We start from the raw sequence: 24682 nt of genomic DNA, 5'->3' as shown, positions 1-24682 counted from the left end.
CTGGGTGGTGTGACGTCACCGCGCGGCGTACAGCGCGCTGAGGGGAATGTCGGGGTGGCTTGAAACTGGGAGCGAAAGCGTTCCTCCGCGTCCGCTATCCTCGCCATGAATAGCTCCCAGGCCACCACTGCTTCGGCCGGGAGATCCTCTTCCGGCAGCTCAATGTCGTCCTCGCTCTCCCATGGACAAGAGTCTGCTCGGAGCTCCCAGAAGATCTCCGATTTTTCCTCATCGGAGAGGAACACCTGTTCTCGCTGGGGCTGGAGGAGTGCGAAGTGGCTTTTAGCTCGGTCCATTCTGTCACGCGTTCGGCGCACTTGTTGCGCGGAGTTGCCACTTCGTGGATGCACACACTACCAGTCAGCAGGATTGCAGGTAAGATTATGTTTTAATATAATAAAACAAAAGAACACTGGTGCAAAAAAAAGGAGAAAAACAAAGCGCGTGCCAATGCACGGAAAGCTAATGCTAAAAACGTAGCAGGAAACAGAAAACATTAAACGACGTGCCACACGCACGTGAAGCTAAGGCGGAACATAGCACAAAATAATCGCGGGCAGAAGGATACAAAACGTGACGTGTTGCGAAAAGCAAGTAATGGACTGAGGACGAACTGAGGAATCAGGTGGGCTTAAATACACAAATGATAATCAACAACAGGTGTGACAGGAGCCCGTGAGGAGGAGCACAAAACGTTGCCATGGTGACTAAACAAACGGGGAAGTGCTCAAACACAAGGAATCGGCAGAGTCCAGAACTAAACATGAACAAAGACATATAAGCGGCAAAACAATAAACGATCCGCATACCGGATAGTGACACTGCCAGCATTTTTTAAACATGTTGCAGACATTCAAATGAGCTAATATTTGCAAAAAAAAAATGTTTCCAGTTCCAACGTAAAGTATCTTGTCTTTGCAGCCTATTCAATTGAATATACCGTATTTCCTTGAATTGCCGCCGGGCATGTAATATGTGCCTGCCTTGAACTACTGAAGGGTCAAACTCACTTCCCAAAATTATTAGCGCATGCTTACTATTACCGCCGGGTCAAATTCGTGACGTCACGGGTGACGCTTCCCCTGTCGTCATTTTCAACATGGCGGAGGAATTTTAATTTTGCTTGTACTGTGTGTAAACCAGGGGTCTTGTTCAACAGCCATACAAATCACACTGAAGGTTGTGATATAAAACAACTTTAGCACTCTTACTAATATGCACCACACTCTGTGAACCCACACCAAACAAGAATAACAAACACATTTCGGGAGAACATCGGCTCTGTAACACATTATAAACGCAACATAATAATTACCCAGAATGCCATGCATCCATGACTATTGGCTATATTGTACACCCCGCTAGCACCAAACTCCGCCCTCCTCACTCCTCCGTGCATCGGTTGAGGTGGGCGGGGTTGGGGGCGCGTGTATAATATAGCCAAAAGTCATGGATGCATGGCACTCTGGGTAATTCTTATGTTGCGTTTATAATGTGTTACAGAGCCGATGTTCTCCAGAAATGTGTTTGTTATTCTTGTTTGGTTAGGGTCCACAGTGTGGCGCATATTAGTAAGAGTCTTAAAGTTGTTTATATCACAACCTTCAGTGTAACCGGTGTGGCTGTTGACCAAGTACGCCTTGCAATCTCATACGAGGAGCAGCGAAATGCATGCGTCCGGCCGGCAAGCAGATAACATGGTGTAAAGGCGGGCGCGATGACATGTTGTAGAGCATATTTAATTTTTTTTTTTTTGCTGCATGCCCTTAGTAAGCGCAGGGGTGAGAAGAGGTTTTAGAAATATTAGCGCCTGCTCACTTTTACCGCATGCCTTGAATGAGCGCAGGAGTGAGAAGAGGTTTTAAATTAATTAGTGCCCCGGCGGCTATTCAAGGAAATACGGTAGGTTGAAAAGGATTTGCAAATCGTTGTATTCTCTTTTTATTTACAATTTACACAACGTGCCAACTTCACTGGTTTTGGGTTTTGTGTGTTGCATGTTTGTGACAATGTCCGTTTACCTTCTAATGAGAAACACTGCTTTATGTAACATATTGCGGTTTTACCTTGCGTGTATCCTCTGTCCAACGTCAGGCTGGAGAAAGGCATCGGCCTTAAGCTGAATTTGTTGTGGGTAAAAGTGCAGGAAGGGGAAGGAAGTATACCAGGATACTGAGAGGAATCTAGAGTTGGTACTGGGATGGCGCTGACCACAGCTGAAAGAGAGAGGAAGAGAGGTCAGCAAAGATGGTTCAAGCGCCGATAGATGACAGTGTGCAGATGCTAATGACAGAGATTTAAAAGGTGCATCACACCCAGGGGCGGAGGAACGTGTTCAACATTAATTAACGTGGATCCCGACTTAAACAAGTTTACAAACTTATACGGGTGTTACCATTTAGTGGTCAATTGTACGGAATATTAGATAGATAGTACTTTATTTATTCCTTCAGGAAAATTAAATTTTCAGCACAATCCCATTCAAGATCAGACAAACATTACAGGGAGACAGAAGAGGATCGCTGACGGGTCTGCCGGCTTCCAGCGCCCCTTACAAAAAAGGTGAGATACAGGTAAACAAGTGGGGCGAATGGGAGAAAAAAATAGAAGATTAAAATAAAAAAATAAGAAAATAAAAATAAATAAAAAATCGGTCTAAGCCTGGGCCCTGGAGAGGGGGTCCAGACTGAGGCCAAGGGAAAAAACAACAACAACTCATAGCCATAGTACACATCCCTCTCACATAGAATATGTACTGTACTGTGCAATCTACTAATAAAAGTTTCAATCAATCAATGAAAGGACACATGCACATACACACACATTCACATACCTTCACATATATACAATTTTCCCCAGACAGTGCTTGTTGTCTGCTGATTTAATTATAGGATGATTTTCTTTTGCAGTCACAGAGACAGCAGCATGACCATTTACATTTGCTTTTGAAGTTTTTGATAGCTTTCCCCCCCAATGTGTAAATCTATAAGTGATAAAAGTGGGCTCCGATTTTACCGAGAATAGTGGGAGTTTGTCCTGGTTACAGTAATTGCCTTACAATAAAAACACCAAACGCCATTCTTATAATGAAGCCGAGGAAAGTCATTGTACCACTATGTTATATATAGTCTGGTACTGTATCAGCATTTGACTTAAAAACATAACCCAAACCTACAGTACTGTAGAAATTATTGAAAAATATTGTCATATTAAATCAAATGTATATGTGGAGAGGCGGGGCCAGCACTCCGACGGAGAGGCAAGGCACACCAAGATGGCGGCGAGGAGGCGTGACCGGCGGGTAGCGAGGCGATCGACGCCATAAACAAGGTCAGGTGTGTGGATCGCGCAGCTGGGCACAATCGTCTAATCTCCTCGCAAAAGGTAAAAGGGAAGCAGCAGAGGACGAAGGGGCAGAAGGCGGAGAGGGACGAAACAAGCAGCACATGCAACGCGGAAGAGAGCGAGAGGCGGAATCAGACGAAATCGACAGCTGAAAAACAACCCGCAAAATACTTTTCTTTTTTGTAAATAAATAAGTCAACACAAGCGAGCAAATGTCCTTCCTTGGTTGTCCTGGGAACCCGCACGACGGCATGAGACCGTCACAGTATATTTGAAAAAATAAACTTGTCATGTCTTGGTGATTATGTTTAGTTTGGCTATGTTCTATTTGGTTTTTGTCAGTTCCTGTTTTTTCACTCCCTGTTTTGTTTCCATGTCAAATCATTAGTTTTCACCTGTCCTCATGTCACGCACATGATTCATTTGGAGTCACGCACCTGTTGTTAATCACGTCACCACTATTAAAGCTTGAAGTTGCCAGGCAGTCAGCCTGGCGACATCTCATTCATGCTCTGCACTCTTGACAGTCCGAGACATAAATGGACAATTCATTTTATAATCTAACATACTGTCATACATTCTGATAAAAGATTGAGTATAATTAGGTGTTGCCTTTGTGTTGTAGTGTAACTGTTACTCTCACTGATGTTACTCATACTCTGTTATTTTAAAGTAACGGAGTAAGTCTTGCTGATGTGAATTTTTGTTGTGTGTGTGTGTGTGGGCATTGTACTATTTGGAAGAGGATGACACATTTTTTTTGCTAGCATTTGTGTTACTTTGGAACACTGAAGAAGTTAGCAATTAAAGGGACAAGCAGTAGAAAAATGAATGGATGGACAAGTGACCATGCCAGAATTAAGAGGACTTAACTCAAAAGACATATGTGGCGAGACATCGCTCCTCCTACTATTAGTGCTGGTAAATGATTCATCTTCATCTTGTACAACAAGGAAATAACATTTCCTGAGATGGGCTAATAAATACACACTACTGAAATATGCGACCGGGATGAGAATCAGCACCTCCAAGTCCGCGTCCATGGTTCTTGCCCGGAAAAGGGTAGAGTGCCATCTCCGGGTTGGGGAGGAGACCCTGCCCCAAGTGGAGGAGTTCAAGTACCTAGGAGTCTTCTTCACGAGTGAGTGAAGAGTGGATCGTGAGATCGACAGGCGGATCGGTGCGGCGTCTTCAGTAATGCGGACGCTGTATCGATCCGTAGTGGTGAAGAAGGTGCTAAGCCGGAAGGCAAAGCTCTCAATTTACCGGTCAATCTACACTCCCATCCTCACCCATGGTCATGAGCTTTGGGTTATGACCGAAAGACAAAATCACGGGTACAAACGGCCCAAATGAGTTTCCTCCGCCGGGTGGCGGGGCTCTCCCTTAGAGATAGGGTGAGCTCCTCCACATCGAGAGGAGCCAGATGAGGTGGTTCGGGCATCTGGTCAGGATGGGTGTTTAGAGGACGTCTAACCAGTAGGAGGCCACGGGGAAGACCCAGGACACGTTGGGAAGACTCCCGGCTGGCCTGTGAATGCCTCGGGAACCCCCCGGGAAGAGCTGGACAAAGTGGCTGGGGAGAGGAAATTCTGGGCTTCCCTGTTTAGGCCGCTGCCCCCGTGACCCGACCTCGGATAGTCGGAAGAAGATGGATGGATAGTGAAATATGTGTATTACATACTTGCCAACCCTCCCAATTTTTCAGAGAGACTCCCGAATTTCATTGCCCCTCCCTGAAATCTCCCGGGGCAACTATTCTCCTGAATTTCTCCCGATTTCCACCCGGACATCAATATTGGGGGCGTGGCTTAAAGGGACTGCCTTTAGCGTCCTCTACAACCTGTCGTCACGTCCGCTTTTTGTTCACACACAGCGCGTCGTCCGAGTCACATAATATATGCAGCTTTTAGACACACACCTACTGTAAGTGAATGCAAGTCATACTTGCTCAACAGCCATACAAGTCACACTGAAGGTGGCCGTATTAACAACTTTAACACTGTTACAAATATGCGTCACACTGTGAACCTACACCAAACACGAATGACAAACACATTTCGGGAGAACATCTGCACTGTAACACAACTAAAACACAAAAGAACAAATGGTAAATGGGTTATACTTGTATAGCGCTTTTCTACCTATTTAAGGAACTCATAGCGCTTTGACACTATTTCCACATTCACCCATTCACACACACATTCACACACACTGATACCATGCAAGGCGCTAACCAAGACCCATCAGGAGCAAGGGTGAAGTGTCTTGCTCAAGGACACAACAGACTTAACTAGGATGGTAGAAGGTGGGCATTGAACTAGGAACACTCAGGTGGCTGACACAGACACTTTCCCAACCGTGCCACGCCAGAACCCCTTGCAACACTAACTCTTCCGGGACACCCCCCGAATTCGGACGTCTCCAGGTTGGCAAGTCTGGTGTATTATCAGGTCCAGACAGAATTTGAAGTTTATTATGAGAATTACAACTACGGCAATAGCACTCATTCAGTGGAATTGCGCATGTTTTTGGTTTCAATTTAAAGACTTTTGATCTACAGATCTACATTGGCTAAGAACGTTTCAGTGGAATGTAATGTCATGGAACACATTAATTAAATTAATGCATTCATACTCTCAAAAGTCCTAAAAGCATCACACCCGGAAGGCTTGTTTTAATTCTATCGAAAAGGAAAAGGACAGATGGGGTTTTATTTACCACCTTTGAAGCAAGCGGTCTTATTTCACTAAACTATGATCAATCCGAGCATTGATTAGACACGATTGATTATTTTAATGCGGCAAAACTGTGATCAGCAGCTTTAAAGAGATTAGTGAGTGAGTGTTCCTGTGAGCTTTACTGTATGTTTCCTGATCACCTAACCAAGCAGCGTTTGGTTACAGCAGCACATATGAGCGAGGGTCATCAATATTGTTATTGACTGACAATATTGATCACAATGGTGCAGCAGAGTGGCTCTGGGTTAATGGAGACTCATTTGTATGGTAGACAAAATTAAAAAAAAAACATCTTAAAAGATAGAAAAGTGACAAGAAGCTAATGAATGTATTGCCATGTAAAACGCAGACACAATAAGAACTATTGTTGATGTACAGTCATGGTCAAAAGTTTACATACACTTGTAAAGATCATGTCATGGTTGTCTTGGGTTTCCAATCATTTGTATGACTATTATTTTTTTTTTGTGATAGAGTGATTGGAGCACACACTTGTTTGTTACAAAATACATTCATTAGGTTTGGTTATTTTATGAATTTATTATGTGTCTACTGAAAATGTGACCAAATCTGCTGGGTCAAAAGTATACATACAGCAATGTTAATATTTGGTCACATGTCCCTTGGCAAGTTTCACTGCAATACGGCGTTTTTGGTAGCCATCCACAAGCTTCTGGTTGAAATTTTGACCACTCCTCTTGACAAAATCGGTGCAGTTAATCTAAATTTGTTGGTTTTGTGACATGGACTTGTTTCTTCAGCATTGTCCACACGTTTAAGTCTGGACTATGGGAAGGCCATTCTAAAACCTTAATTCAAGCCTGATTTAGCCTTTCCTTTACCACTTTTGACGTGGGTTTGGGGTCATTGTCCTGTGGGAACACACAACTTTGCCCAAAACCCAACTTCCGGGCTGATGATTTTAGGTTGTCCTGAAGAATTTGGAGGTAATCTTCCTTTTTCATGGTAAAAAAAAAGGTAAATGGGTTATACTTATATAGCACTTTTCTACCTGCAAGGTACTCAAAGTACTTTAACACTATTTCCACATTCACCCATGGACCTACACATTCACACACTGATGGCGATAGCTGCCATGCAAGGCCCTAACTACAACCCATCAGGAGCAAAGGTGAAGTGTCTTGCTCAAAGATACCACGGACGTGACGAGGTTAGTACAAGGTGAGGATTGAACAAGGAACCCTCAAGTTGCTGGCACGGCCACTCTCCCAACCACGCCACGCCGTCCCTACTTTTTGGCATTTTGATTTGTAATTTGATTTCTGTAACTAAGGTGTTCAATTGAATGCACTACAAAGACAAGATATTTGATGTTCAAACTCATGAACTTTTTATTTTTTTTTGCAAATAATAATCAACTTACAATTTCAAGGCTGCAATACGTGCCAAAGTAGTTGGGAAAGGGCATGTTCACCACTGTGTTACATCACCTTTTCTTTTAACAACACTCAATAAACGTTTGGGAAGTGAGGAAACTAATTGTTGACGCTTTGAAAGTGGAATTCTTTTCCATTCTTGTTTTATGTAGAGCTTCAGTCGTTCAACAGTCCGGGGTCTCCGCTTTCGTATTTTACGCTTCATAATACGCCACACATTTTCGATGGGAGACAGGTCTGGATTGCAGGCCGGCCAGGAAAGCACCCGCACTCTTTTTTTATGAAGCCACGCTGTTGTAACACGTGCTGAATGTGGCTTGGCATTGTCTTGCTGAAATAAGCAGGGGCGTCCATGAAAAAGATGGCACTTAGATGGCAGCATATGTTGTTCCAAAACCTGTATGTACCTTTCAGCATTTATGGGGCCTTTACATATGTGTAAGTTACCCATGCCTTGGGCACTAATGCACCCCCATACCATCACAGATGCTGGCTTTTGAACTTTGCGTCGAAAACAATCTGGATGGTTCGCTTCCCCTTTGGTCCGGATGACACGATGGCGAATATTTCTAAAAATTATTTGAAATGTGGACCCGTCCGACCACAGAACAGTTTTTCACTTTGCATCAGTCCATCTTAGATGATCTCGGGCCCAGAGAAGCCGGAGGTGTTTCTGGACGTTGTTGATAAATGACTTTGGCTTTGCATAGTAGAGCTTTAACTTGCACTTACAGATGTAGCCACGAACTGTATTTAGTGACAGTGGTTTTCTGAAGTGTTCCTGAGCCTATGTGGTGATGTCTTTTAGAGATTGATGTCGGTTTTTGATACAATGCCATCTGAGGGATCGAAGGTCATGGTCATTCAGTGTTGGTTTCCGACCATGCCGCTTACGTGGAGTGATTTCTCCAGATTCTCTGAACCTTTTGATGATATTATGGACCGCAGATTTTGAAATCCCTAAATTTCTTGCGATTATATTTTGAGAAACGTTTTTCTTAAACTGTTTGACCAGTTGCTCACGCAGTTGTGGACAAAGGGGTGTACCTCGCTCCATCCTTTCTTGTGAAAGACTGAGCATTTTTTTGGAAGCTGTTTTTGTACCCAATCATGGCACCCACCTGTTCCCAATTAGCCTGCACACCTGTGGGATGTTCCAAATAAGTGTTTGATGTGCATTCCTCAACTTTATCAGTATGTATTGCCACCTTTCCCAACTTCTTTGTCACGTGTTACTGGCATCAAATTGTAAAGTTAATGATTATTTGCAAAAAAAAAATATGTTTATCAGTTTGAACATCAAATATGTTGTTTTTGTAGCATAGTCAACTGAATATTGGTTGAAAGTGATTTTCAAATCATTGTATTCTGTTTATATTTACATCTGACACAATTTCCCAACTCATATGGAAACGGGGTTTGTAAGCTGTTTCTGCTTTGAGTCCCAGCACAATAACGCAAGGAATTTCATCATAGATTATTAACCATTGGATCACATTTACTCTCTGTAAAGCACCAGTTCCATTGGCAGCAAAACAGGCCCAGAGCATGATACTACCACCACCATGCTTGACGGTAGGTTTGGTGTTCCTTGGACTAAAGGCCTCACTTTTTCCCCTCCAAACATATTGCTGGGTATTGAGGCCAAACAGCTACATTTTTGTTTCATCTGACATCACATCGACAAAGAGAAGACCTTCTGGAGGAAAGTTCTGTGGTCAGAGACATGAGCAAATTGGGAAGCCGTTGACACAAACGCATACAGATGTTTGTGCGCAGTATAGCCAATTGTTATGTGATCACTCCTCTCCAGTTATGTTTGGGGCAAACACATGCGCATACAGAGTGTGTTGGTTGGGGGGTTAAACGAACACTGTGACAGGTTAAAATTGAATTACAGAATACATGGAAAAACAGTCAAATAGATTACATTTGCAACTGTGTTCAAATGAGAAGGAAAATGGATCATCCAGTAAAGAGAAAATAATCACTCGTCCAAGAGTAAAATTTTAATAAATAAAATGTAACAGCATTGATAAAAATGAAATGTTAAATATGTACTAATAATGTTTATTTCATCTTCATGGTGATGTAAATGTGTGCATCTGTAATCTGTGTTAATTTTGATCCACTGCTCTGTGATTGTTTGCTTTTTTCTCCACAGACCAAGGGAACACTAGCTTCCTTAGTTCCATTGAAGCTCTCAGTGGAACGAGAGCTTCCACGCATATGCATGTGTTACGCCCATGTCAAGGGCATAACACATGCATATGCCCAGTGTAGATAACTGTATCGCAATCGCTCCTCAACATTTACTGCTCTGCCGGTTGCTGTGAGAGCAGAATAGAATAGTGCTGTTGAGGTAAACACCGAGCACAGACAAAATACAAGTAGAAACACTTGATTGATTGGTTCGTGGAAAAAAACATTAATCTTGACATCAGATTTCATTGTGTGACACTTGATGAGTGAGTGAGGTGATTCTCTCTTGTAGCACTTGAGAAAGCAAAATAATGAACCTTTGCTTTGATTGGATGAGTATAAAACAACATTGACCCCTTTTATATTGAACTGTTTAAAAAGGCCGGGTTCTGGTACTGAGGTGTGTCGGGTTGTGTCTGTGTTGCTACTTGCTCAATAAATTAATCAATCAATAAAGACTAAGGATACTGAAGTAGACATGTCACGGTCACCAATGTGGCAAAATAAAAGAATGCGCACTGATTCGAGGATGGAGGAAATAATTTGAATTCCAGTCAATTAGTAACGACTTTGAAAGTTTTATGGCTCATAGTTCAAATTGTACATTTTAAATCAGTGTCTTATTCTGTAAAAACCTTTAAATTAAATTATGTTGTTTTTTTATTGGTCTGTATACATCAGTGTTTTTCAACCACTGTGCCGCGGCACACTAGTTTGCCGTGAGATACAGTCCGGTGTGGCGTGGGAGATTGTCTAATTTCACCTAGTTGAGTTAAAAATATTTTTTGAAAACCAGTAATTATAGTTTGCAAATGATGTGTTGTTGTTGAGTGTCGGTGCTGTCTAGAGCTCTTCCATATCAGTAGGTGGCAGCCAGTAGAAAGATGCTTTGTAAATGTCAGAAACAGCGGGAGGCAGTGTGCAGGTAAAAAGGTGTCTAACACTTAAACCAAAAATAAACAAAATGTGAGTACCCTAAGAAAATGCATGGAAGCTTAGGGAAGGCTATGCAGAACCAAACTAAAACTGAACCCGCTCCAAAGTAAACAAAAACAGAATGCTGGACGACAGCAAAGACTTACTGTGGAGCAAAGATGGCGTCCAAAGTACATCCGAATATGACATGACAATCAACAATGTCCCCACAAAGAGGGATAAAAACAACTGAAATATTCTTGATTGCTAAAACAAAGTAGTTGCGGGAAATATCGCTCAAAGGAATACATGAAACTGCTGCAGGAAAATAGCAAAACAAAAAGACAAAAAGCCACCAAAATAGGAGCATGAGACCAGAAGTTAAAGGAAAACAGCAACACATCCTATTAAGTCAGGGTGTGTTGTGACAGATGGTGACAGTACACCTACTTTGAGACAAGAGCTATAGTCACGCATGCTTGGAAATGCTTTAAAGTCATATCCAACAATTGCAACAACAACTTTTTACTGTCAACTGAGTTTCGTTTTTTAATCAGTTCTGCTGGTGGTGTGCCTCTGCATTTTTTCAACACAAAAAATGTGCCTTGGCTCAAAAAAGGTTGAAAAACACTGGTATACCTTAACACCTAAAACATTACTTGTCTTTATCATTTGCTTGCTAACCATGAACTGCCAAACAGGTAGTGCTAACAACCATGTCTCCACCTGAGGTTTACTGGGTGTAAGACTTAGGGCCCTACTGCCCACCATGAAACGATTTCTATATCGTAGCATTGGACTGGTTAATAAAGGTCTCTACTCGATGTCAAGAAATGCTGACACGCTGTATGATAATTTCCAAGTTTAATGATCACCTTGATTTTAGGGACACACAAACACAAGTAAAAGCAAGACATACTTGGTCAACAGCCATACAGGTCACACTGAGGGTGTCCGTATAAACAACTTTAACACTGTTACAAATATGTGTGAACCCACACCAAACAAGAATGACAACATAAACACAACAGAAAAAATACTCAGGACCTCTTGCAGCACTAACTCTTCCGGTACGCTAAAATATATTTCTAATCAACAATTTTATTAATGAATTAATTTATTCATTTGATGCAAGTTTTGTACTATAACAAATTAATGGGAAAAACATTGTTCCATATATAGATAAATAAATCTATATATAGGTGCAAAAAATCACTTTGAACACAAATTAAAATATTATGGCATCTTATCTCCCTAACGCATCTCTGGCAGGGATATGAACCCATTGAAAATGCCTACAAGCCCAGCACCAACACTCGCTGCCACGGGGGACTACAGTAACTATATTCTTATAAGTGACAGGATCAAGAAAGGACTAGGAATATGTCTCAACACAAAATTTTATATGACGCGCCCTGTCATTCGTTCATTAACATTTGACATGCATCTGCGTGTAGGAATAAGCATAAGAAAATGGGACCGCGTGGCTCAGATGATAGAGCGGCAGTGCCGGTAACTTGAGGATTCTAGGTTCAATTTCAGCTTTCGCTATCCTAGTCACGGCCGTGGTGTCCTTCCGCAAGACACTTCACCAACCTTGCTCCCACACTGGTGTATGAATGTGAATGAATGAATGTTTGCTGGCTGCGATGAGATGGCGACTTATCCAGGGTGTACCCAGCCTTCCGCCCGATTGTAGCTGAGATAGGCACCAGCGCCCCCCGCGACCCAAAAGGGAATCAGCGGTAGAGAATGGATGGATGGATGGAATGTTTGCTGGTGGTCGTAGAGGCTGCAGGCGATACCCATCCTTACGTAAGTCTACCCCAGAACAGCTGTGGCTACAACTACAAACTTACCACCATCAATTGTGAATGTAGAGTAAATAAATGATGAGTTGTCTGTGAATCACTTTAAGTGTGTAGAAAAGTGCCATATACAATCTAAATAGTTATTATCATTACTAGATGGATATCCACGTAGTGACACAAACATCAAATAAAAGCTAAACATATAACAAATAAAGCTAAACTCTCCATCCATCCATTTACTACCACTTGTCCCTTTTGGGGCCACGGGGGGTCGTTGGAGCCTATCTCAGTTGCATTCGTGCGGAAGGCGGAGTACACCCTGGACAAGTTGCCCGGTTTATCACACGCAAAACATAACTGATTTCATAAAAACAGAAAATAATTTCAGCCAAATGCCTTTTAAAATGGCATAAGAAGCAAGCAATCCCGGACCAGCAAAGAGCAATGCAACATATCTGACCAAGTATGGCCACGTGGAAAGACCTGAGGAGAGCTTCACGGAGCCCTGGCTGAACGAGCATGTATCAGACTCATCCGCACAGACTGGAAAGCTAGTGGCAAGCCTAGGATGGAGTCGGTTGTTTGCTTTGTTGGGTCTGTTCCTGTCTCTGGCCATGATGGCCCTCCACTCTAGCAAACGATGGTGTGGAGTACTGCAGTTGGGTACCGCTGAAGACACCGTGATGTATGAAGGTGTTGGAATTGTGTTTTTTGTTTTTTTGCCTATGCATGCTGCCATCGTTTGTGCGCAACATGTATGAATTGCAATGTTGTTGTTCTTTCTGAAATGGCGCCGTTAAAGTGAGAGATGGTTGCATCAGCTCTTAATGTCTTTTTTGTCCTCTGTGATCTTTAATGTTTACCACTTTTGTTATTTTTAACTAAATTTCTCTGGGCTTTTTTATCTGCACTGCAACCACATAATTTCCCCAGTGTTGTATGAAAAAAGTATATCCTATCCTATCCTAGTTTGAAATCCAACATTGCTCATACTTGCCAACCCTCCCAAATTTCCTGGGAGACGCCCGAATTTTAGTGCCCTCCCGGGGTAACCTTTCTCCCGAATTTCTCCCTATTTGCACCCGGACAACAATATTGGGGGCGTGCCTTAAAGGCACTGCCTTTAGCGTCCTCTCTCACCTGAAAAGGAGACTATTATGTATGTCTCTGTTATCCATACGTTTATCTATAACCCATAAAGTAGGCAGGGACAGAGCTTTTTCTCAGCGTGTGTTTATTCCAGCCGGCACGTAAATACACTGACACACAATAGCCGGATTCCCACCATGCATTGCTTCAAAACTACGGCAAGTAGTAATGTCCAAAAACATAACAGACACGAAGCAGAAGAACAAAGAAGAGACATGGCGACGACGAGTAAGAAGAAGAAGTACGCTTGCAAATTCCAAAATGATTGCCTGCAAATTTTGTAGATCAGACTTCTCCATTGAAAACGGTGGCCGAATGGATATTCATGAACGTATATATATATATATATATATATATATATATATATATATATATATATATATTTTACCAAATAGTAGCCCTTGCGTTTATTTCACAAAATCGATTTTGGAGACAGGCGTTTAAAAAAAGCCGGCGGTTATTTGCACAAGGCCTCTATTTATTTTTGCACCAGCCTGCACCAGCCTGCACCAGGCCATTATTTGGTTACAATGGTTTCTTCTCGACGGGAGCGTCCTTCTGTGCAACAGTTGTTCTCCTCCTTTAGGGTAAAGTTGTTCCGACGCAGGTATCGATCAAGGCAGCCACTCGTTGCACCAAACACCTGTTGTGTCACTCGCGGTGGCATACAACTCCTTGGCCTTAATGCAGATCATTTTGCGGGACACACGGTGATTCAGTCCATGAACGTGATGTATTCACTGAAACAAATTAGCATCAAGCTCGTCGCTCACTTTCTTCCTACCTCCACCAGATAAGTGAGCCCGTCTCCCATCGATTGCCGACTGAGATAGTAGTTCTCTATTTTTTGGTTTCCATTCTCGTACACGTTTTGGGTCAACGTTAAACTGCCTGGCCGCTGCCAAACCAGGATTCTGCTCCGCATACTACACAACCGCTAGCTTGAACTTTAAGTCAAACTTTCTGTTCTTCTTCCCCCTTAAAGTATTCCCGTCCATCAGTTGTGGTGTACCGGTATCCTGTTCATTCAACTCACTGCTAGTGTTACTTGCCATGTTGAAACTTTTCCTCGTGGGTTCGTTGTTGTCGTTAAATGTGTCTTACGCTATATGCGGTGACCCATTGCAATATGTTGATTACCCAGAATCCCCACGTAACGTAAGCCATCATGGCACAGATTTTGTTAAGCCTTTGATTGTCATGTAACTCTTTCGACTCCACGCGTCTGCTGTTACCGTATTTACCAGATATATATATATATATATATATATATATATATATATATATATATATATATATATATATATATATATGTATATATATATATATATATATATATATGTAAATATATATATATATATATATATATATATATATATATAAATATATATATATATATATATATATATATATATAAATATATATATATATATAAATATATATATATATATATATATATATATATATATATATATATATATATATATATATATATATATATATATATATATTTGAGACCTCCTGAATTCGGAGGTCTCAAAGTTGGCAAGTATGACAATGCTATGTTTTTTACCTACCTGTCATTTGTTGTTTTGTATTTTATGTTGTTTTGTGTACTTTTAGTGTTTTCCTCCTATCTGTTTGTTTGCATGTTTTGGGATTATGGTTGGAAATTAGCTTCTGGCTAGGATCTGGCGCGTTTACATTCAAATGCGCTATGTAGGGGAAGGCCATATGAAAAATTGTTAGCAGACACCAAAACAAATCAATTGAATTTATTTTAATCAGCACCTTATGGCAGTGGTTCTCAACCTTTTTTCAGTGATGTACCACCTGTGAACATTTTTTTTTAACTCAAGTACCCCCTAATTAGAGCAAAGCATTTTTTGTTGAAAAAAAAGAGATAAAGAAGTAAAATACAGCACTATGTCATCAGTTTCTGATTTATTAAATTGTATAACAATGAAAAATATAGCTCATTTGTAGTGTTCTTTCTTGAACTATTTGGAAAAAAAAGATATAAAAATAACTAAAAACTTGTTGAAAAATAAACAAGTGATTCAATTATAAATAAATATTTTTACGCATAGAAGTGATCATCAACTTAAAGTGCCCTTTTTGGGGATTTTAATATAGATCCATCTGGATTCCTTAACTTAATTCTAAACATTTCTTCACAAAAAAAGAAATCTTTAACATCAATATTTATGGAACATGTCCACAAAAAAATCTAGCTGTCAACACTGAATAATACATTGTTGCATTTCTTTTCACAGTTTATGAACTTAAATTCATATTTTGTTGAAGTATTATTCAACAAATATATTTATAAAGGATTTTTGAATTGTTGCTATTTTTAACATATTTTTAAAAATTCCCACGTACGCGTAGCCCCATTTGAGAACCACTGCCTTTTGGCATTCAGCAATTATAACATTTTAAAATGTAATTGCCTGTGATGAGGTGGCGACTTGTCCAGGGTGTACCCCGCCTTCCGCCCGATTGTAGCTGAGTTAGGTGCCAGCGCCCCCCGCGATCCCAAAGGGGGATAAGCGGTAGAAAATGGATGGATGTAAGGAAAATTTAATTGCTGTATAGACAATATACAGTATATATAATATTTTTATTTCCGACAGTCCTACTATGTTGATACACATGGATGGAGGATTATGTCTCCATTGTCAGCACCTCACCACTGTATCCATTTGGCCTAACTTTGCCAGTTTTGGGCTCAATAAATCACATTGTAAGCATTAAATGATTATATTTGCAAACAAATGTAAAGAAAGAGGTGGAGGACAGGTCTGTGAGCTTGAAGCCTGACTACTGTCTCAACGTGACACACACATTCCAGAAACACCTTTATGAACATGCAGGATGGCATGTCACGTTGCAACAACTTAAGTCACCCACTGACTCACAATATCCAGAAATAACCACATGGGGCTGCAAACTGATTGCTGATGTAACCTGATTGCATCTTAGAAGGTGCAGTAAAAAAAAAATCGCAACACAATAGTGTGGACATGAAAACAAGATAAAGAGGACATAAATCCTTACACACACACCAGGATAAAGTAGAAAGCATAATAACTAGTGGGGACTTTCAGCTGTAAAGAAGGCGACACACACACACACACACACATACGCATACACACACTCACTCACACACACACACACATACACATGCATACAAGGAGAGATACTCTGAATTTGATCATGGAGACATAAACTTAATGCATAGGCGTTCAAAAATGATTCATGCAAATTGTGTTAGTAGTAGGCATGCAATACAACATACTGCATACCAATTTCTTACACATTAAATGTTAAAGGCCTATTGAAACCCACTACTACCGACCACGCAGTCTGATAGTTTATATATCAATGATGAAATATTAACATTGCCACACATGCCAATACGGCTGGTTTAGTTTACTAAATTACAATTTAAAATTTCCCGCGGAGTTTCCTGTTGACGTTATTGGTTGGAGGGGGACATATTAGCCAGCACCACTTGCGGCTAAAAGTTGTCTGCTTTAACCAAATAATTACACAGTATTTTTGACATCTGTGTTGCTGAATATTTTGCAATTCGTTCAATTAATTATGGAGAAGTCAAGGTAGAATAAAGGAGTTGGGAAGCTTTAGCCTTTAGCCACACAAACCCACGGTGATTCCTTGTTTAAAATTCCCGGAGGTAAAGCTTTACCATGGATCAGAGCGGTCAAGCGAACATGGATCCCGACCACTTGTCAACCGGCAGGTTTCGGTGAGCAAATTGTGGTAAAAAGTCGCCTCTTACCGGAGATCAGCGGCGCTTGCGCCGTCCATGCAGCTGCCGTGACTTCCTTCAGAACCTGGCGTCAACACCCCTCCTACTTATTAGGTACTATTTAACTCACTAAAACGCTAGCAACACAATGGAAAGATAATGGATGTCCCAGAATTATCCTAGTAAATGTGTCTAAAAACATCTGAATCGCTCCCAATGCAATCACCTTTTTTTATTTTCTAGTCCTTCACTATTAATATCCTCATCCACAAATCTTTCATTCTCGCTCAAATTTATGGGGAAAGTGTCGCTTTCTCGGTCCGAATAGCTCTTGATGCTGGAGGCTCACATTATAAACAATGTGAGGATGTGAGGAGCCTTCACACCGGTGACGTCATCGTCTGCTACTTCCGGTAAAGGCAAGGCTTTTTTAGTAGCGACCAAAAGTTGCGAACTTTATCGTGGATGTTCTCTACTAAATCCTTTCAGCAAAAATATGGTAATATCGCGAAATGATCAAGTCTGACATAGAATGGACCTGGTATCCCCGTTTAGATAAGAACATCTCATTTCAGTAGGCCTTTAAGGTGTGTGACCTACTAAAGCAGAGGTAGGGAACCTATGGCTCTCGAGCCAGATGTGGCTCTTTTGATGACTGCATCTGGCTCTCAGATAAATATTTGCTTAACACAATAAGTAATGAATAGTTCCGCCGGAAATCACAGTGTTAAAAATGACGTTCAAGGTATATAACATTCTCATGCATTTTAATCCATTCATCCGTTATCTACCGCACCTGTTCAATAAGTCTCAATAATGGTAAGATTAATTTTATTTGTTATTGGTTAGCTTCAGAATACCAATGTTATTAAAAAGAATAATAGAATTATTATACTGTAAAAATGTTGGTCTTACTTAAAATTGCACGCATTTAGTTGTAGTCAGTGTTAAAAAAAATCTTATGGCTCTTACGGACATACATTTTAAAATGTTTGGCTTTCATGGCTCTCTCAGCCAAAAAGGCTTCCGACCCCTGTACTAAAGTTTTGTGTGTGTATTAAAACACGTAGAAACATGACAGCCCACACAAATCTGATCTACTACTTGTGTGCAGAGGTTTGAGTCTTTTAAATAGGGTATTTTTCGGAGTATAAGTCGCTCCGGAGTATAAGTCGCACCTGCCGAAAATGCATAATGAAGGAAAAAAACATAAGGCTGAATAAGTGTAATGTTATATGAGGCATAAATAACCAACTGAGAAGGTGCCTGGTATGTTAACGTAACATATTATGGTAAGAGTCATTCAAATAACTATAACATATAGAACATGCTATACGTTTACCAAACAATCTGTCACTCCTAATCGATAAATCCCATGAAATCTAGTCTCTTACGTGAATGAGATAAATAATATTATTTGATATTCACCGGTAATGTGTTAATAATTTCACACATAAGTCGCTCCTGAGTATAAGTCGCACCCGTGGCCAAACTATTAAAAAAACTGCGACTTATAGTCCGAAAAATACGGTAATAAAAATAGCGAGGGCCTTTCATTGCGTGTCTGTCCTCATGTATATGCACAATATACTGTATGGCCTTTATCATAACCCCCATAACACTTGGAGTAAGGGATGTAAATATAATAATTTAGTGCTCGCAATGTGGTTTATTTAGTCTGATACTGCTTGCTGCTGCTGTTCATTATAAACACTCGTATACAAGAAGTCCTGCAGTGTTTACTTGTGCAAAGCTGGACAGCCAGTTCACATCTATATGTCTCCCAATAATCACACATATGTGGTCTTTTCGGGCAGCACAGGGGTTATTGCATGTGCCGCACAATACGAAGGTCCTGGGTTTGATCCCCGGGCTCGGGGTCTTTTCTGTGGGGAGTTTGCATGTTCTCCCCGTGACTGCGTGGGTTCCCTCCGGGTACTGCGGCTTTCCCCACCTCCAAAGACATGCACCTGGGGATAAGTTGATTGGCAACACTAAATTGGCCCTCGCTTGTGGATGATGTCTATCTGCGTTGGACCTGCGATGAGGTGGAGACTTGTCCAGAAAGTACCCCGCCTTCCGCCCGAATGCAGGTAAATGGTAAATGGTTAAATGGTTATACTTGTATAGCGCTTTTCTATCTTTTTTAAGGTACTCAAAGCGCTTTGACACTATTTCGATATTCACCCATTCACACACACATTCACACATTGATGGCGGGAGCAGCCATGCAAGGCGCTAACAAGGACCCATCTGGAGCAAGGGTGAAGTGTCTTGCTCAAGGACACAACAGACGTGACTAGGATGGTAGAAAGTGGGGATTGAACCAGTAACCCTCAGACTGCTGGCAAGGCCACTCTCCCAACTTCGCCATGCCGTCCCCAGGTGGGATAAGCTCCAGCACTCCCCATTACCCCAAAATGGATAAGCGGTAGAGGATGGACGGATGGATGTGATAATTTTCTTGGATTTAAGTGAACTAACAAAGTACGCAGGTAAACATGGCAGGCTATAGGTAACTAGGCACACATTAGCACACAAGCTAAAAATACATAAGTGTCCTTAATTGAAAGATGCTGAAGTCCAAAACATCACAATTGTCAGTATGAATTTCTCTCAGAGATAGATGAAATATCCATCTATAAACAAGTTCCAAAATATAAAGTTGCATATTACTTACAGATAACATCGTCTCCAAGACAGAAGCATAGTAGAAAGCATTTAGTAAAAAATTAGTCGGCATCAGTCAACTTACTGTGTCATAAACTTAACTTAATGAATTGTGGTAACTGGTTGTTGTCAATAAAACAATTACTGTCAGGATTTCTCCTCTCATCTTGGACTTATTAATGTTTTTTTCTGTGTTTCGGTTTGTTTTTAGTGGTCCTTTCCTCCTTTTGTTGGTATAAGACAGGGGTGTCAAACTCATTTTAGCTCAGGAGCCGCATGGAGGAAAATCTGTGTGTACGCGGGCCAGACTATTAAAATCATGGCATTAAAACTAAAAAATAAACACAACTTCAGATTGTTTTGTTTGTCTTACTTTGGCCCAAAATAGAACAAACACATTCTGAAAATATGACTTTAAAAATAACGGCAGCGGTTAAGCTTAGATCCATGAAGGAAATAAGAAAGTGAGTGAATGTTTACAACTGAATACAAACCCCGTTACCATATGAGTTGGGAAATTGTGTTAGATGTAAATATAAACGGAATACAATGATTTGCAAATCATTTTCAACCCATATTCAGATGAATATGCTACAAAGACAACATATTTGATGTTCAAACTGATAAACATTTTTTTTGGTGCAAATAATCATTAACTTTAGAATTTGATGCCAACAACACGTGACAAAGAAGTTGGGAAAGGTGGCAATAAATACTGATAAAGTTGACAAATGCTCGTCAAATACTTATTTGGAACATCCCACAGGTGTGCAGGCGTAACAGGTGGGTACCATGATTGGATATAAAAACAGCTTCCCAAAAAATGCTCAGTCTTTCACAAGAAAGGATGGGGCGAGGTACACCCCTTTGTCCACAACTGTGTGAGCAAATAGTCAAACAGTTTAAGAACAACGTTTCTCAAAGTCCAATTGCAAGACATTTAGGGATTTTAAAATCTACAGTCCATAATATCATCAAAAGGTTTAGAGAATCTGGAGAAATCACTCCATGTAAGCGGCATGGCCGGAAACCAACATTGAATGACCGTGACCTTCGATCCCACAGACGACACTGTATCAAAAACCAACATCAATCTCTAAAGGATATCCCCACATTAGCTCAGGAACACTTCAGAAAACCACTGTCATTAAATACAGTTGGTCGCTACATCTGTAAGTGCATGTTAAAGCTCTACTATGCAAAGCGAAAGCCATATATCAACAACATCCAGAAACACCGCCGACTTCTCTGGGCCCGAGATCATCTAAGATGGACTGATGCAAAGTGGAAAAGTCTTCTGTGGTCTGACGAGTCCAGATTTCAAATTGTTTTTGGAAATATTCGACATCGTGTCATCAGGACCAAAGGGGAAGCTAACCATCCAGACTGTTATCGACACAAAGTTCAAAAGCCAGCATCTGTGATGGTATGGGGGTGCATTAGTGCCCAAAGGATGGTTAACTTACACATATGTGAAGGCACCCTTAATGCTGAAAGGTACATACAGGTTTTGGAACAACATATGCTGCCATCTAAGCGCCACATTCAGCACGTGTTACAACAGTGTGGCTTCGTAAAAAAAGAGTGCGGGTACTTCCCTGGCCTGCCTGCAGTGCAGACCTGTCTCCCGTCGAAAATGTGTGGCGCATTATGAAGCGTAAAATACGACAGCGGAGACCCCGGACTGTTGGACGACTGAAGCTCTACATAAAACAAGAATGGGAAATATTTCCACTTTCAAAGCTTCAACAATTAGCTTCAACAATTCCTCAGTTCTCAAACATTTATTGAGTGTTGTTAAAATAAAAGGTGATGTAACACAGTGGTGAACATGCCTTTTCCCAACTACTTTGGCATGTGTTGCAGCCATGAAATTCCAAGTTAATTATTAATTGCAAAAAAAAATTAAGTTTATGAGTTTGAACATCAAATATGTTGTCTTTGTAGTGCATTCAATTGAATATGGGTTAAAAAGGATTTACAAATCATTGTATTCCGCTTATATTTACATCAAACACAATTTCCCAACTCGATGGAAATGGGGTTTGTAGTAACAAATTAGTCTGCATCAGTCAACTTACTGTGTCATAAACTTAACCTAATGAATTGTGATAACTGGTTGTTGTCAATAAAACAATTACCATCAGGATTTCTCCTGTCATCTTGGACTTATTAATGTTTTTTTCTGTGTTTCAGTTTGTTTTCAGTGGTCCTTTCCTCCTTTTGTTGGTATAGGACAAGGGTGTCAAACTCATTTTAGCTTAGGAGCCGCATGGAGGAAAATCTGTGCGTACTCAGGCCAGACTATTAAAATCATGGCATTAAAACAAAAAAAATAAAGACAACTTCAGATTGTTTTGTTTGTCTTATTTTGGCCAAAAATACAACAAACACATTCTGAATATATTACTATAAAAATAACGGCAGCGGTTAAGCTTAGATCCATGAAGTAAAAAAGAAAGTGAATGAATGTTTATAACTGAATACATTTACACATGCATAAACATTCTTTGGGTTTTGTCTTTTTTTTTTAAATGAATTAAGTAACGTTTATACCAACCTTTTTCCAAAACAATATAGAATGTGACATATAACAGGATAATGCATATATTTGTTTTCAAAATGGTAACAAAAAAGTGGGACCCTAAAAATGTACTGTGGGACCCCATTTTTTTGACTTGATTATTTGTATATATTTTAAAGCGAATACGGGAATAATATATATATTATAAAAGAAAAGAAAATGGTGTAAGTGGAAGTTTGAATGCAATTGCTAGTTTTTAAGAAGTGTCTATTACCATGTGGAGTAAGTACACTGCATGCAAACACCAATGTTTCTCCTTCCAGCGGCCCTGGACTTTTTGCAAATTTAAAAAAGAAGAATGGGGAAAAAAAACGATGGGAGAATACACCCAGAGCCAGATTTGACAGAAAACGCCCACATTTAAGGCTTGCTCCACGCATAGCAAGCTACTAAATTGAAGCGATCAGAATAGATTTTATATATTTTTTTGTAATTACTTTTATCATTTCATTACATCCGGTGTACAGTGCATCCAAACTTCAGTGCAATATAATGTTTCACCTTTCAAGGGCGCTGGACCTATTCAAATTCAGAAGCAGGCAGGAGAAAAAGTCGATGGGAGAATATGCAGAAGGTCAGATTAGGAAGGGAAAACCGACATTTGAGGTTTGTTCCACCCAAAGTGTGCATGTTGAATGAAGACGGGCAGTAACAGACTTAAAGAGGAACTGTCCTTTTTTCAAATATTGCCTGTCGTTCACAATCATTATATAAGACACGACGATGGATGTTATTTATTTAATTTTTTTGCAATCTAAATATTAAATAAAAGCGATCAGAAGTTTGCTTACAAAGGAGCCAATATGAGCTGTGCAATTCCACAAATAAAGCCCTTAAAGAATATCCAAACACCTCCAATAAGGTTTTATATACATGATGTAAGTATGTATGTAATGTAGTAATGGGTACATTTATAATAACATTTAATATTTACGTATTTTGATCATTTTAAGCATACGCGGCGCATTAATTTACAAAACAAATCACTTTTTTATTTTTCTTCTTTTTTCATCACTGATTATTACTCACTGCAGACCTCATGAGAGACAACAAATAATAAAACTGTGCAACGTCTGCTGTCATTAGGATGTTGACTGCTGGGTTGTTCATATATTCCCATTTAGGTGAAGAATGACTCATAATCCTCACAATGAAAAGGGGTGGGGGCCGGGAGGGACCAGGCGTATTTTCGTGTCATCCTTGCCTGTTTCGCGTACTAAATGGCTGTCAAAGTGTACCGACTTGTCAGAATACCTACTCGGACGTCTTCTGTCCAGGCATGATTTCTGATATAGAATAAACTTACTGGGAACAAGGACATGAAAAACTAGCTGACCACTCGATGATGTCAACATGTCTTTGTTAGCACATATAATAACAATATCACTAAAATATTCAAATCAAGAAATGTAAATAGAGTACTGTATTTTTCGGACTATAAGTCGCAGTTGTTTTCATAGTTTGGCCTGGGGTGCGACTTATACTCAGGAGCGACTTATGTGTGAAATGATTAACTGTCAAGACTTGGACTTGGATTGTTTTCCCGAGGTGCCAAGCGAATGGAGTGGAAACGGCGTGAAGGTGAAGACATCTTTTATTTTAACACCATAACTAAAAACAGGAACAAACAAAAGGCGCGCACAATGGCGGTACAAAAACTTGGCTTTTGAGACAAAACTATGAACATAAAACAAAACACTTGCACAATGGCATGAATAACAAAAACATACTTGGAAACAGACAAGGGGCATGGATCATTGGCATGGAAGGCATAGAAGGTGGTAGACGGTGAGAAGGAGGTGATGTTGCCAGGACGAAGAACACAAACAGATAACTTAAATAGCAGTGACATAATCGGTGAAAAAAGGTGCGAGACATGAGGACAGGTGAAAACTCATGAGTTTGTTATGGTAACAAAACAAACCAGGAAGTGCAAAAACAGGAACTGAGTGTCCGAAAAACAAAACATGACATTAACACATTACTATAAAATATCAAATAATATTATTTAGCTCATTCACGTAAGAGACTAGACGTATAAGATTTCATGGGATTTATCGATTAGGAGTGACGGATTGTTTAGTAAACATATA

General features: G+C 40.3%; 1 protein-coding gene across 2 annotated transcripts in view; it reads right to left on the bottom strand.

Annotated features, from left to right (window-relative positions):
- dcc (DCC netrin 1 receptor) overlaps positions 1-24682 on the bottom strand; it is an 803111-nt gene that overhangs the window by 132869 nt on the left and 645560 nt on the right. For both annotated transcript variants that reach the window (XM_061876767.1, XM_061876768.1), the window contains exon 26: positions 2067-2216. In XM_061876767.1, coding sequence (XP_061732751.1) covers positions 2067-2216 — 150 coding nt within the window. The remainder of the gene's footprint in view (positions 1-2066; positions 2217-24682) is intronic.

The sequence above is a fragment of the Nerophis ophidion genome, linkage group LG17 (genome assembly GCF_033978795.1).
Source record: "Nerophis ophidion isolate RoL-2023_Sa linkage group LG17, RoL_Noph_v1.0, whole genome shotgun sequence".
NCBI lineage: Eukaryota > Metazoa > Chordata > Actinopteri > Syngnathiformes > Syngnathidae > Nerophis > Nerophis ophidion.
The sequence above is the reverse complement of the archived record's forward strand: the minus strand, read 5'-3'. Positions and strand labels throughout refer to the sequence as shown.